This window comes from Calonectris borealis, chromosome 1 (genome assembly GCF_964195595.1).
Source record: "Calonectris borealis chromosome 1, bCalBor7.hap1.2, whole genome shotgun sequence".
NCBI lineage: Eukaryota > Metazoa > Chordata > Aves > Procellariiformes > Procellariidae > Calonectris > Calonectris borealis.
Window position 1 is genome coordinate 40,136,950 of NC_134312.1, and position 14,809 is coordinate 40,151,758.

The window sequence follows — 14,809 nt, forward strand, 5'->3', positions numbered from 1 at the left end:
CGGACGCTGCGCCCACCTCCCGCTGCGGAGCGCCCACCTCCTCCTGAGGGACCGACTGCGGCTCCCAGAACGCCGCGCGCCGCCGGAAGCGGCGGCTCCTCTGACGCCAGTTCCGCCAGGAGCTCGTGGGGGGCTGTGGAGCCGCGCGCTGGTTCTCTGGTGGAGGCGGTGGTTGGCGGGGTCTCGGCGGCGGCGCTACCGGCATCATGGTGAGCGGCGGGGCGGCGGTGCCCGCGGCGTGGCGGCGCTTTTGCTCGGGTGGGGCGCGGCAGGGCAGGACAGGGCGGGGCGGCGGCCGCGCTCCCCATAGAGACGCGTGCGAGGGCCTGGCGGTCGCGCCCCTCCCCCACGCTTTGTCCGGCGGCGGTTGCGTGGGGGCGGCCTTGCGCCCTGCCCCGCGCGCGGCGGGTGGGGAGGAGGAGAAGGAGGAGGCGGCGGCGGCGTCGTGTTGGGCCTGGAAGGTTCCAGAGCGCGCGCGAGGAGGGTCCGTCAGGGCGCGGCCGCAGCGGGCCGCCGCATGGCCCCCGCCGAGCCTTCAGCGGAGGGGCCCTGGGCGGTTCTCGGCCCCGCGGCGGGCTCTCCCGCTCCGGCTCTCGCGGGAGAGGCTGTCTCGGTCCGCCCGTGCCGGGCGCCCGCAGCGTGGCTGACATGATTGGAGGCGGGCGGGAGGCCGCTTCTTCCCTCCCCTCGTCTCCGGGAAAACCCGGAGAGGCAGCGCCGAGTCCCCGCGCGCGAGAGGCCGCTCGTCACGGCCTGCTGAGAGCTGCCTTCGCGCTGTGCGCAGCCTCCTGCCGCGCCCTGGTGATTTTTCTTGTCAAAGCGGTGATGGAGTGGACACGAAACTGGTAGAAAAAATGCGTCTTGATCACGCAGCAAAATAAAAAGTCACGGAACTCTCTTAAGAGGGTTGATACATTTGTTCTTTGGCGATGTGATCCTAATTCATTTAACGCCTTGAGTTCTTTGCAAGTATTAGTCTTTAATGGCATATATTCATTACTGCTATAATTGATTTGCATGGAAATGCAAAAAAAGATTAGGGTTCAACACAAATAGCAAAATATTAAAGACCCAATGTGCTCAATAACCAGATTTTTTTAGGTTCTGCTGGTTGTACTTATCTTTGGGTTGTTTGGATCTGATGGTTAGCCACGCAGAACAGCAACACAGGCATTGCCGTGAAGTAAGGTGCTGGTAACGGCCTTTCAGGCTCATGGATCGTATCAGAGAATATGGTGTGCAGTCTCTTGGAGTAGATTGCAGTCAGTCTTGTAATTTCTTCACGTGATTACGAGATTGCAAGGTAGATTTTTAAGAAAGAGTGAACATGAATTTATCTTGAATATACCTTTTATCAAACCAAATGGGGTATAGAAATAAATCATTTTAATAAAAACATTGTTTAGGTTTGTTGTGATTTAACCCCAGCCAGCAACTAAGCACCACACAGCTGCTCGCTCACTCCTCCCCCCAGTGGGATGGGGGAGAGAATCAGAACAGTAAAAGTGAGAACACTTATGGATTGAGACAAGAACAGTTTAATAATTGAAATGAAATATTATAATAATAATTTAAAAAAGAAGAAGAAGTAATAAAAAGGAAAATAACAAAAAGAGAGAGTAGTAAAACCCAAGAAAGACAAGTGATGCAAACCAAAAGAAATTGCTCACCACCAACCGACTGATGCCCAGCCAGTCCTCGAGCAGCAGGCCCCCGGCCAGCTTTCCCCTCGTTTATATACTGAGCATGGCGTCATACGGTATGGAATATCTCTTTGGCCAGTTTGGGTCAACTGTCTTGGCTGTGCCCCCTCCCAGCTTCTTGTGCATCTCCAGCCTTCTTTGTCAGTAGAGCATGAGAAGCTGAAAAGGCCTTGACTTTGTGTAAGCACTGCTTGGCAACAACTAAAACATCAGTGTGTTCTCAACATTATTCTCATACTAAATCCAAAACACAGCACTATACCAACTACTAGAAAGAAAATTAACTCTATCCCAGCTGAAACCAGGACAAGGTTGTTAATGTCAGGGATTTGTTTTTAGAATGCATTGTTTTATTAAAGCTAAAGGAATATTCTTATGTTAACTTTGTTTTAGGCATCCATTTCCCTTGCTCCTGTGAACATTTTCAAGGCAGGTGCAGATGAAGAAAAGGCAGAAACAGCTCGATTGGTGAGTTTTATTCTCTAAGAAACTGGTAATACTTGGGGTAATTAAACTTTGTCTTTTCTACTGTTAAATGTATTTTCAGTTTATAGTGATGTGGAACTTCCTCCGTCTCTTACTGGTTTTTCTTGTTGCATGTCTGAACAGAAAGTAGTAGGAATGTTGTTTATACTAACAATTAGAGAAACTCCTCATAATTGTTCAAAACCAAAGTAACTCTGTACCTTAGCTCAGAAGATCGGTGTTCATTGGGAGGCATTTCTTTTGTCCGTGAGACAGGCTTTTATGGTTTCTGTGAGAATTAAGTATATTTGATCTGGTTATCACAATGTAGCAGTAAAAAACTTGGATCCAGACTCTGCTAAAAGAAGTGTGGCTGTGGAAGGGTTGGGTTAAGAAGTCCTCTTGGAAGTTATGGGCTAGCGTATAATTCTTGTATTAAGGTAGAAATAAATAGTTCTCTAAGGTCTACTTGCTTTCATTTCAGTCATCCTTTGTTGGTGCCATTGCTATCGGTGACCTGGTTAAGAGCACTCTGGGGCCTAAAGGCATGGTAAGACAGCTGCAAGTTCTCAGTGGTCATACCTGTTAATTTGGTTTTAATAGTTGCAGTATGTTTTCAAGCAGTATTCTAAATCTTGCACCTTGTAGGACAAGATTCTTTTAAGTACTGGGAGAGATAGCACAGTAACAGTGACTAATGATGGTGCTACCATCCTGAAAGCTATTGGAGTTGACAACCCAGCTGCCAAGGTCTTGGTTGGTGAGTTTTTAACAGCTTGTTGTTGCAGTAGTTGGCATTGCTTCATTTGTGACTTTATTATGTAGTTTTTGTTTGCTCTTAGAAAAGTATTCTTCAAATAATGTGCAAAATTGAAGGGAGGGAGAGCAGAATTCCTGAAGTAAGGAGGCCAAGGTGTTGCAAGAGTCGTGGAACTCTGCAAAAGTAAAATTGAGGTTATGCTGCTCTTGCAAAACTGTTCTGCTGTCTCCTTGTTTTCCATCAACTCTGGTTATCCCAGGAGTCAGAAGGGACAAAAGACAGCTGTGTGCCCCTCTTTTTTCACCGGGAAAATTCGGAACAGAAGTCTGCTGGGGTACAGAGGTTTTCTCTGGTTCTCCCTGATTTACATCTTTTTTTATCACTTAATCAACATTGTACTCTGGACAGAGTTTACCTTTGTGATCAACTGTCTTAGTGTGCAGATGGTCCAGTTCTAGTGACAAGCAGAACCCTGAACAATTTGGTGTCCAGATTCTTAATGCTTTCGTGTTTGCTGGGTCCTCGTTTATCAGCAGTTCATGTGGCATACTTGGTTATTATACTCTCTGGTCCTGTATGCATACCTTAGAGCTTCTATCCAGCCCTACTTACTTTTGATGACCATCTTTAGGAATGGGGAGAGAGGGGAGTAGCTCTTGACCATTGCCAGCTGGAACTGGTGTCTAGGTTGCAAATAAAGAGCAGGAATGTGAAGGATGCTGAATTTGATTTGCATCTCAGGTTTTTCTGTGGCTTACAGAGTGATCTCTTTAAACTATTGAAGAGTTAAGATTCTTTTTTCTTCTCCAAACTAATGTGAGTGAAAAATAAGTGTATGTGAAGCTGGTACTGGTGAGCATGGTATTTTGAATCAAAACATCAACACAGTGTTTTCCTTCTTTAGATATGTCAAAGGTTCAAGATGATGAAGTTGGTGATGGAACTACGTCTGTCACAGTGTTGGCAGCTGAATTACTGAGGGTGACGTATTACAGTTTTTGTGTTTCTATTTGGCAACGTACTCCTGTGATATCAATAGGAGGTGTGTTATTTGATATTTATGGAGGGGGCTCCCAAAGTATAGGAATACCTTGCTCCTTTGCAATTGATAGGAAAAAAACCCCTTACATATGGCATCATCAGTTGGTTTTTTTTTTTAATTTTAGACTATATTACTTATTTTATTATTTATATATTCACAAGTATTTTAATTTGGTACATTTTAGAAAATTATTTTCTCTTATTTCATTATGCAAGTGAAACAGAGAAGCGTCACTCTCACAGGTTGCTTCCTGGATGTTGCACTGGGCAGCATGCAGCACTGCTTAGTTGCGAGGTTCAGTCCTCTGAAATCCTTTTCCATAACATTAATGAAAAAAAAAAGGCATGTTAAATTCTATTCTTTGTACACAAAACCTGAATTCATACTGTTTCTTTAAACTCTGCATGGCTTTTATGTTTACATAAAAGTTTGCACTGCCAAACTCTAAATCTGAATTACTGTGAAAGAGAGTTCAGAAGTGAGGAATTCTTGTTAGCAGAGCTGTGCCAGTAAATCTGATCATCTCGGATCCAGGAACTGTGATCAAGAGCATCTGAGAAATGATCCATCAGCTTGCCAAGTTCCTCACGAAAAGGGAGTTTGAAGATGTATTTTTTTCCAACTACACTTTTAAGTTGCAGCTATAGGTGAACAGGAAACTGATCTCAAACATGAAGTGAAAGATTGCTATTTTGAAGTATATGTCTGGTTGCTATTCATATTGGAGTTAGGATTTTTTTTTTCATTAATCAAAATTTCTTGATGATATTCTGAGGGCAGATCCCATTTGCCTAGATTGGAAAAAAACCTGCCAATAGGGTGACTTTAATTTCATTGTTATAGCTCTTTGGCTTTTGCTGCTATTTGGGATTTTCTGATTGCTTGGAAGTGTTTTTCCTAGTTAGTGTAAATGTACCTTGGGGGAAAAAGCTAATTATTAATTTCATTTAAATAGGAGGCAGAATTACTGATTTCAAAGAAGATTCATCCTCAGACCATCATTGCAGGCTGGAGAGCAGCCACAAAAGCTTCAAGAGAGGCACTTTTGAAAGCAGCAGTGGATCATGGGTTAGTAATGTACATTTGCTTGTAACTCTTTATAAACCAGTCAAGATTAAAACATCAGTGAGAATTATATACTATTGAGAAATTCTTCGCTCTTTTAAGTAGTGTAAAGGCTGAATTTATGAATTTTAACAGTTAAGAAAAAAAAGACTGCTTGTTTTAGATGAACTACAGAAGCTTTATGAAATTATTTAGAATTACTTATGATGTGCAGAAACAAAATACAAGCAATAATTTGCTCCCTAGAACAAAAATCTGAGCTGTTATTTCAGATTTCATACTCTGATTCTACATGCGACTATTTTCTTTACCTGACACTTTGAGAGCACAGACTTTCTAAAGCTGAATGCAAAAGTTCCCCTAATTGAACTTGTATTTCAAATAGAAAGTTGTGTTCTGGGACACTGGAGGGATTCTGTGTAGCATTCCTCAAAATGGAATATGGTACACATAGATACAGGGTAGAAGAAGCAGGGATAGACTCACAGTGGTAGGTGAACGATAGTTAAGGCTTTCAAACTTTCCACTTTAACTGTACTGACTTTATTTTAGTGATGATGAAGTGAAGTTCCGTGAAGACTTGATGAACATTGCAGGAACGACCCTCTCATCAAAATTACTTACTCATCATAAAGATCACTTTGTCAAGCTAGCTGTAGAAGCTGTTCTTAGGTTGAAAGGTTCTGGTAATTTGGAGGCTATCCACGTCATTAAGAAACTTGGTGGAAGTTTGGCTGATTCCTACTTAGATGAAGGTAAGTCTTTGTATGCTGGCTGTAAGTGCACTTGAGAAATGAAGCTGTTGAAAGTTACACATCTCTGTACAAATTTGTTCTAGGAAACATTGCTATATTATAATTGAACAATAAATATGAGGGGGTTTTGTAATAATTTAAATGAATTGTTCTCCTTTTTTAATTTGAAGTCTTACAAGACCTTTCTGTTACTACAGGCTTTTTACTTGACAAGAAGATTGGTGTAAATCAGCCAAAAAGAATTGAAAATGCAAAGATTCTTATTGCAAATACTGGTATGGATACAGACAAGATAAAGGTATGTTACAGAACTACTGCTGTGAAAACATTGTTTTTGTAAATGGAATTCATTTTTAGACTGAACTCTCTGTTTTCTTTGATTTAGATTTTTGGCTCTCGCGTTAGAGTGGATTCTACAGCAAAAGTAGCAGAAATAGAACAGGCAGAAAAAGAGAAAATGAAGGAGAAGGTAGAGCGTATTCTTAAGCATGGAATAAACTGCTTTATTAACAGGTATGTGTTTTCTCGGAAAAAGAGGAGAGGTACTTTGTAGATTTTAATATTGTATGAGTGTGAAGAACATTATTTATGCCTGTATCTGTAAAATTAGGTGATCTTGCCTAATGCTTAATTGAGTCACCTCACTGAGGTTGATGTTATTTTCTGTGCTTTGCCTCGTGCACCATGGCCCCCCTCTTTTTTTTTTTTTAAATTGTTTTAAAGAGGAAGAACTGTTGTTATTTAATCAGGGATCCATGTTTAAGTCCAGTTGAAGTGATGTCACTGTGCTTTTGTACTAACAGATTTATTTAGTTATGAATACCAGCAGCATTGTCCACATCCATATTCCCCCTTTTGGGGGGAAATTGGTGCTGAAAGGGTTTGTGCTGCTGAATGTGGTCGTTGACCATTCAGCTTTAAATGACGACTTCATTCTAGAGAGAGTGGGATACATGCTAATAAGGGAGCATATACTCCTCTCTGTGGTCTGCTATTTGTATATGTTACAAGACTGGCCATTTATTGTTCCCATAGAGTTGTCTACTGTTTGGATTATGTATTGGTGAAGGGATTAAAGACGTTACTTCACATGTTATTCTAGTGCACTCTGCTAGAATAGGCCGTTAAGTGCCCAGCAGGTACTTAGGATCAAAAGACTTAGAATTTAAAGCATGTGGGCCCCTGTGCATTGATAATGTGTCTTCAGGGGAAGGGAATTTCAAAGAGCTAAATACTTTGAATTTTTTTTTTTTCAGCTTTTTATGTTTTCCTGTCACTGCATTCACTTCTGTGTGTTGTAACATTCAGTGTGTGGCAGATGCCTTGCATATTGACTGCTTTTGTAGCTTTCAGAAATCTGTCTGTGTCCATGCTACTGAGAATCAGATATCCTTTGTTACTCTGGTATTTAAAAGGTTTGTTCCGTGTGTAATGAGAAGATGTGCCTGTGTTTTAATTGCAGGCAGTTGATCTACAACTACCCTGAACAGCTCTTTGGAGCTGCTGGCGTAATGGCTATTGAACATGCAGACTTTGCTGGTGTAGAACGTCTGGCTCTTGTTACAGGTACGTAGAGTACCTGGTCATACGAAATTTGGAGTACTTTGAAAAGTACTCCAAATAAGCTTTATTTTACAGTACTTAAATATAAACATATATGGAGGACCCTATGAAATTGGCCATAAGAAACTTTGAAATTACTTTGTTGATTTGTCAACTGCTATATAACTGTCAGGATTTTTTCAGAAGCAGGTAACTCAGTTTCTATCTTTAGTATGTTATACTTCACATGTAAAATGTCTGTTTTGATTCTGAATCCTCCCTGCATAATGATTTAAACATACGGGTTTTTTTTTTCTAGCAACTGTGAATAAAGGATCATAATGCCGACTCTGGAATATAATTTAGCCAGTTAGTGCCAGTTATTAATTTTCTTTCATATTTAAAAAATACTTTCAGTTAAGTCCCTGCTTGATAAACTTTTGAAATGTTTTTTTTCTAGGGAAAAGATGAAACTTAGTGATAGAATAAGATGATAAATCCACAGTTAATGAATACCATCTTGTTATAAGTGGCTGTTGTTTGATTGTAATAACAGAGAAGACTAGAGAGTCATCCTTTGTTAAAAATGTGGGCCTGAGTCATCGACTTGAGGTGGACCTCAAATGACATGAACAACCTGGATATTTTTAGTAGTGGTTAGTGTAAATGTGACTCAAGTGACTAATGAAAATGAAACATCTGAAATGCTACAGGTGATTGTCATTGCCAAAGTTAGAGGTAGTTAACTGGAACATCATAAAAAACTGAAAATGATCAGGAAAACGGATAACTTGCTTTGCAGAGAGAAGGGAAAAGATACTGATTTGTTTAGCTTAGCAAAACTGCAGTAGCAATTGTGTGTAACTGTAGGCACATTGACACAGGCAAACACTTGATTGAGAGGAACATTGCTTATGTTCTGGAACAAATTCAAAGGAAATTTTGTAGGCAGAGCAAGTGGACCATATCAGACCACGCTGGATCAAGTAGTAATGCTGAAAAAAATAGACAAGCTTTTAGTAAGCACAAACTCTCTACTACAAATCTTGTCTTTCCTTGTACTGCTTGCAACTACAGCAATGCTGCAAGCTAATGTGGGATAACTGAGCACACATTGGGAGTGAATACGTGTGAAGAGCAAAGTACTAAAGCAATATTCCATTCAGAGACATTTTGGTCTTAGTAATACCCGTTTTGCTTACGATATGGGAGTTTACGAATGGTGCACTATATCACTGGTACAACATGGCATGAGACTCATGATTCAGGAGAGTGGTGGCCAGTGGTTCTTAGCCATCGTCAGGCAGGCAAAATGAATGTTGGCACAAGCTCAAGTTTAAAAACATAACAAACTTGATGTAGTATTTTATAAATACTTCATCAGTAAATATTACTAAAACTTTAAACAGATTGACCTATTAATACTGGCAAATACCAACATTTAGTCTCTAATCCAGACAGAGCTCAAAAGCATTACAGCTATTATAGTTCTTGTGATGTGAAACAAAATATTGGTGTTTTAAGGACTTGTCAACATCAGTAGAAGGTTTCTGGTGCCATATGCTGACATTGGAAAAATTTGGCATATCAGTATTGTTAATTTCAATTTATTTTTGGGCAATTAGTAAGGTGATTTTTTTTTTCATGTATTTTTTTCCCCCGTTGGTTAGACCTTGCCTGAATGGATGCTTTCATCATGAGCTCTTTGGCTGTTGTATGATCTTACATTTGTAGGTGGTGAAATTGCATCAACCTTTGATCACCCTGAGCTAGTAAAACTAGGAAGCTGCAAGCTTATTGAAGAAGTCATGATTGGAGAAGATAAACTCATTCATTTCTCTGGAGTGGCAATGGGTAAGTGTTTTAACACTAATGGCATGTTGTAACATTTGTGTTAACCCACTGCTAACACTGTTCAGTTAACCAGGATGGCATAGGAATTTTGTAATGATTCATGTAACCATTTTTATTAAAGCCTTGCTCTTCAGTAAAAATACTGCAAAGATGTATGTTCATGGTTGAAATTGTTCATCTACATAACATTAAACATATGCATAAACATTTGTAAGGATGGGAACCAAAATTTCTGCTTTGGAAGATTAAATTGACAAGAAAAGTAGCAACCTGTCATACTTCAAGAACTTGAGAGCTTGTTCTGTAAATGCCAATACTGTAAGTTTCTGAGGGGTTGTTTTGAGATAACATTCATTTTCTGTTAAATTAAATAAGGTGTTGTGGAACAGTTAATTGATGAAAGCAATAGCGTAGTGTACATCATTTCATTCTACCTGTGAAATGTCAACATGCTTTCTTTTCGCCCCAAAATAGACCTACGTAAAACTTGACTGCAGCGATAGCAAAACCATTACAAATGCTTTGCGATAGCCTCTTTTTGTGTCTTTGGTTTGTTTTTTTGATCTTTTCACATTTGCACTTTTTAGGTGAAGCTTGCACCATAGTTTTGCGTGGAGCAACGCAGCAGATTCTAGATGAAGCAGAGAGGTCTTTGCATGATGCTCTCTGTGTTCTTGCCCAGACTGTGAAGGACACTAGAACTGTGTACGGTGGAGGTGAGTATTAAATTCTTTGTACTTTGTACATGATACACATTTCGTATTACCGTTCAAGTCAGTTATAAAACGTCTGTGTGTCTTCAATGAATAGGTTGTTCAGAGATGCTGATGGCTAACGCTGTTGCAGAACTTGCCAGCAGAACACCTGGCAAAGAGTCTGTTGCAATGGAGTCCTTTGCTAAGGCTTTACGAATGGTAAGCTTGTTTAATCAGATTGCTGGATTAATAGATGCAAAGTTTCACTAAGTTTACTAACTACCGACATCAGATAGTTGCTTTTCTTTCAAAGTTTTGGTTTTCTGAAAGTAAAAAAGTGAAATTTAGCAACATATCTCGGATGAAGAAAGGGGAAAAAGTTACTGTTCTCTCTCTTAGGAAAAAAAGTATTAGTGTTTTAATAATTCTGCATGTTATAGAATGCTGAATGTTCATATGCTAGCCCTCTTCTAACTGGTTCTTGCTCCTCTTACCTGCAAGGTTAAAAGTGCAGCAGAAATAGCACACAAAAATCTTGGCTGATTCACTTGACAACTGATTTAGAAAAGAGCAACCCTTCTGTTCTGTTGATACTCTAATGTTATTTGATTGTATTCATGCTCTAGTATTGTCTAGAAGTCTCTAGACTTGCATTGGAGATTGCATCTCAGTAGGAAATAAGAGTATCACAAGAAATGTTTATAGAATATTATTGTGCTGACAGACTGTCAATTTGAGAAAAATTGCCATCCTGTATATTAGGGAAAACCTTCCTTAAGAAATGAATAACCATAGGAAAACATTTCTCCCAAGAAAATTAAATTAAAAAGCATGGTAAGACTTGGCATTACCTCTTCAGAAATAGTCTTTGTATCAGAAATAGTGTGACCAGCAGGAGTCGGGAGGTGATCATGCCCCTGTACTCGGCACTGGTGAGGCCGCACCTCGAATACCGTGTTCAGTTTTGGGCCCCTCACTACAAGAAGGACATTGAGGTGCTGGAGCGTGTCCAGAGAAGGGCAACGAAGCTGGTGAAGGCCTGGAGCACAAGTCTTCTGAGGAGCGGCTGAGGGAACTGGGACTGTTTAGTCTGGAGAAGAGGAGGCTGAGGGGAGACCTCATCACGCTCTACAACTACCTGAAAGGAGGTTGTAGCGAGGTGGGTGTTGGTCTCTTCTGCCAAGTAACCAGCGATAGGACGAGAGGAAATGGCCTCAAGTTGCGCCAAGGGAGGTTTAGATTGGACATTAGGAAAAATGTCTTCACCGAAAGGGTTGTCAAGCCTTGGAACAGGCTGCCCAGGGAAGTGATTGAGTCACCATCCCTGGAGGTATTTAAAAGACGTGTAGATGTGGCACTTAGGGACATGGTTTAGTGGTGGACTTGGCAGTGTTAGGTTAACAGTTGGACTCGATGATCTTAAAGGTCTTTTCCAACCTAAATGATTCTATGATTCTGTCAGCGCATGCAATTTGCACTGCTGTCACTTAAACAGTGAACAGAATGATCTGGTGGTTAATGCTTATGCTCTTAAAATGAAACCGTTTCTCCAGTTGTAGTCTGAAATGATAACGAAGAGACAGATTTCTTTCTGTCCATGTAAAATGAAGTGACAAATCTGCTAATGAGCTTCTGTCCTGTCATCTACTGTCTTAACAAGGTCTTAAAGGAAGTCCTTCAAAAGGTGGTTGATTTCGCCCCCCTGCCTCCAAACTTCTGATCACTGTAACATATCATCTGCCTCGTTTTTGAAACTTCCTCTTCTTGAAACTAGTAATACCAAGGTGTTTTTCATGTTTACTAGGGATCAATCCCTGCATTAATTGAAAACAATCTGTGTTTATCCCCTTAGATCCCAACAATAATTGCTGATAATGCTGGCTATGACAGTGCAGATTTGGTTGCTCAGCTCAGAGCTGCTCACAGTGAAGGGAAGACTACTTACGGACTTGGTAAGGGGCTTCATATTACTTTTGTTATTGGATTGGTGGTGGGAGGGGGATTAGGCTTATTAAACTTGGTCACATCTGTTTGTCACTGATGTATTCAGCTGGAAGAACTGAATACGTTGATTTCTGTTTGCTTTGCGTAGAGTGTAGGCATACAATGTTACATTCCTTTATCATTCTACCAGGCTTTTCACAATGGAGTGAAAAGCTTTGTTTTTGAAAGGGATGGTTTCCACCTGTAAAACCACTTTCTTTACTTACATTGAGTCTAGTTATATGAAGCTTAAAAAGAAAGGCACTGATTTAAAAAGAAACAAACAAAGAACCAACACAACTCAACCCCTTCCCCTCCAACTTAAAAAAAAAAGTTTTTGATAAGAATTCTGAAGTTGATATACCTAAGGAAATAGTGCTGAGAGTCCTGTTGGAATCTTGTCTCCTTTTCCCAGTGAATAAATTTTTCATCATTAATTTTTTTCATGTAATTGCAACATAATTGCAACATGTTAGGCTTAAATCAGGAGACTTGAAGTGAAACTTTATTTAATACTTACCTTACTATCAATATGGTTCATTTGAGCAGGTAAGTTACCATACAGTCAGCTTCTTGTAATTTCCTTTAAAAAAAAAAAGGTTAAAAAAACGCAACCCAAACAAACTTTTAATGTCTCTTCTTGTAGATATGAAAGAGGGTATCATTGGAGACATGGCAGTCTTGGGAGTAACAGAAAGTTTCCAAGTCAAGAGACAAGTTTTGCTCAGTGCAGCTGAAGCAGCAGAAATGATTCTTCGTGTAGATGACATTATTAAAGCAGCACCAAGGTATGATTTGAGTATCTACATTGGTCAGTTAAAATGGTATAGAGTAATCTTCTACACAGAGTAACTGTGTAGAAAAGTCTTGTTCTAAAAAATATTTTATTTGACATGAAGACTGACATCTGACATGCTGACATGCTGACATTCATGTTAGATGATTTTTTTGCATTAGCAGTATGAACAGGCCTTTAGAGCCATCAGTGCACTTAAATTAGCGTCCCTGAGCAATGCCTAGTTAATCTTGGGTCACCAGCTACTCATGTGCCATATATAGTACTAAAACATCTGCAAAAGTGGCTGACCAAAATGTAAGGGATCATGCTGCTTTTTTGTCTTTTGGGAAAAACTGTAGTTAAATGAGCAGCCGCTTCTGAAGTGGAATCGGCAGCTAAAACAAAACCACATTTGTTAAAAAGTTTGTGAAGAAGTTCCACTTGTAAGCGGGCATGTGTGGGATAAACCTGCTACCAGGTAGTTTGCACTGTTTTGTGAATCACAGGTTTTGACTGCGGTCAAAGGTGGTGTATTAGCTTTGAGGTGATGCTGCCTTTTGTGCTGTGAGATAAAGCTAGCACTGAACACAAAATATCAACTGAAAATTAAAAATAAGGGTGGGTGGGGAGGCTGGTGAACAGTCGGGGAATTTTCTGATTTTTTCTTTCTCTCCCCAGAAAACGTGTACCAGACCATCGCCCATGTTAAATTTTCCTTAGTAGCTGAGGATGTGTGGACCAGACCTCACCTAGTAATTTTTTTAATGATCTAATTTTCATGAGGTTATGGAACAGAAGCTTGAGACGAGCATTTTGTAAGGTTATGGAATGGAAGCTTGAGATGACCATCTCCATCAATGGCATGAAATCACTGTCTTCAGTTGGTTTTAACTTATTTCAGTTTATATGTGTTGTGGGGAAGATTCAAGTAAAACAGGGGTTTTATACAACCCTATTCCTTCTGTTCCTCTCCAGGTTCCACTTAAAATACACAGAAATAAAAAAAAAAATTCAAATCCATCAAAGTTGTATTTGTCTTTGCGTAGAACGAAGAAGGGCAGTTTCATTAGAAAAGCGGCGGTGCACATCCTCGGTCCTCGGCTGCTTCGAGCGGTGAGCAGGCAGCCAGCGCTGAGGATAACCTCTCACGCCTTTGTAGCTTGCTGGTGGGGTTGACTTGGTGCATTTAGTGTGAGCGGTTTATTCCAGTCCTGGCTGTATAGGTTTTGAGTTGGGATCCTAGAATAGGCTCTGAAGTTAAATGTTACCTTTTTCTAGTGATGCTGGAGTATTACGCATTTTTTGATGATGAAAGGAAGAGAGAAAAAGCTGAAGAGGAACCTTGGTCAATGCCCAGAACTACCACTTAAGGGATTTTACAGCTTTTTACACCACAAATTTTAGGTAGGTAGGAGTTCTGCTGAGGGGCGTTGAGAGGAAGATGCAGTCTGGGACAGGTGCCGGACCAAAGGGTCTGTGTGTTTGACTATAAAGTACTGGACCGGGGCTGACTTTACAAACACCTGCTACTGTAATAGAGGGCAGTTAGTGGAAAATGTGCCAGGCTGCATTGCGTGCCCATTTTCTTTTCCCCCTTTCATGTCTATTGTGGCCTATCTTTATATGCTCTTTCCTATTCCAGTAGTTGCTGCAAAGACAACGTGTTTCTCAACTGGACTAGTTTATGCTCAGGTTGTAGGGAAGCCCGTGATGCTTGCTGCAGTCTTCACGCAGATTCTTGATGACTGTAAGCAGAGACGAGCGGAGGTGCCCCGTCCGTGTGGGAGCCCGCTGAGAGGTGCCAGCCGGGCCTTGTGGCCCTTCTGGCCCTTGCAAGTGTAGTGCAGCGCCTTGGCGAACACCAGGGGAAGTCCGCCAGAGCAGGAAGATTAACTGGAAATCAAGAAAGTATCTCTGCAAACATTTTTCTCCCTTAGGTTTCCTGAAATGAAGAGAGTCTGCTTACAGAACGCTCCTCCAAACTCTCAAAACAGGCTCTCCTCAGATCTCCAAAAGTGACAATACTGGGTAGAGTGTGCTGCGTTAAATACAAAGCATTGACAAGCAGGTGAAAGCACCTTCTTCCCCACCCCCCACATAAAAAAGTATCAATCAGTTCCGTAGGAAATAAAACATTGAACTTGGATGTTAGAAAAGCCCCAAACTT

General features: G+C 40.7%; 1 protein-coding gene across 1 annotated transcript; it reads left to right on the forward strand.

The window, feature by feature from the left end:
- The first annotated feature begins 81 nt into the window (after positions 1 to 81).
- CCT2 (chaperonin containing TCP1 subunit 2) lies at positions 82 to 13,667 on the forward strand. The gene is made up of 16 exons (XM_075149781.1): positions 82 to 209; positions 2,097 to 2,171; positions 2,653 to 2,718; positions 2,817 to 2,928; positions 3,833 to 3,909; positions 4,926 to 5,038; positions 5,588 to 5,790; positions 5,988 to 6,088; positions 6,176 to 6,303; positions 7,253 to 7,356; positions 9,067 to 9,186; positions 9,774 to 9,902; positions 9,997 to 10,100; positions 11,734 to 11,833; positions 12,511 to 12,652; positions 13,321 to 13,667. Exons 1-16 carry the CDS (start codon positions 207 to 209, stop codon positions 13,349 to 13,351), a joined length of 1,608 nt encoding a protein of 535 aa, XP_075005882.1. The 5' UTR covers positions 82 to 206; the 3' UTR covers positions 13,352 to 13,667.
- Positions 13,668 to 14,809: the final 1,142 nt, after the last annotated feature.

Coding starts and splice junctions, on each gene's coding strand:
- CCT2 (XM_075149781.1), top strand. Junction 6,089..6,175: donor TGGATACAGACAAGATAAAG/GTATGTTACAGA, acceptor TCTTTGATTTAG/ATTTTTGGCTCTCGCGTTAG. Junction 9,903..9,996: donor TAGAACTGTGTACGGTGGAG/GTGAGTATTAAA, acceptor TTCAATGAATAG/GTTGTTCAGAGATGCTGATG.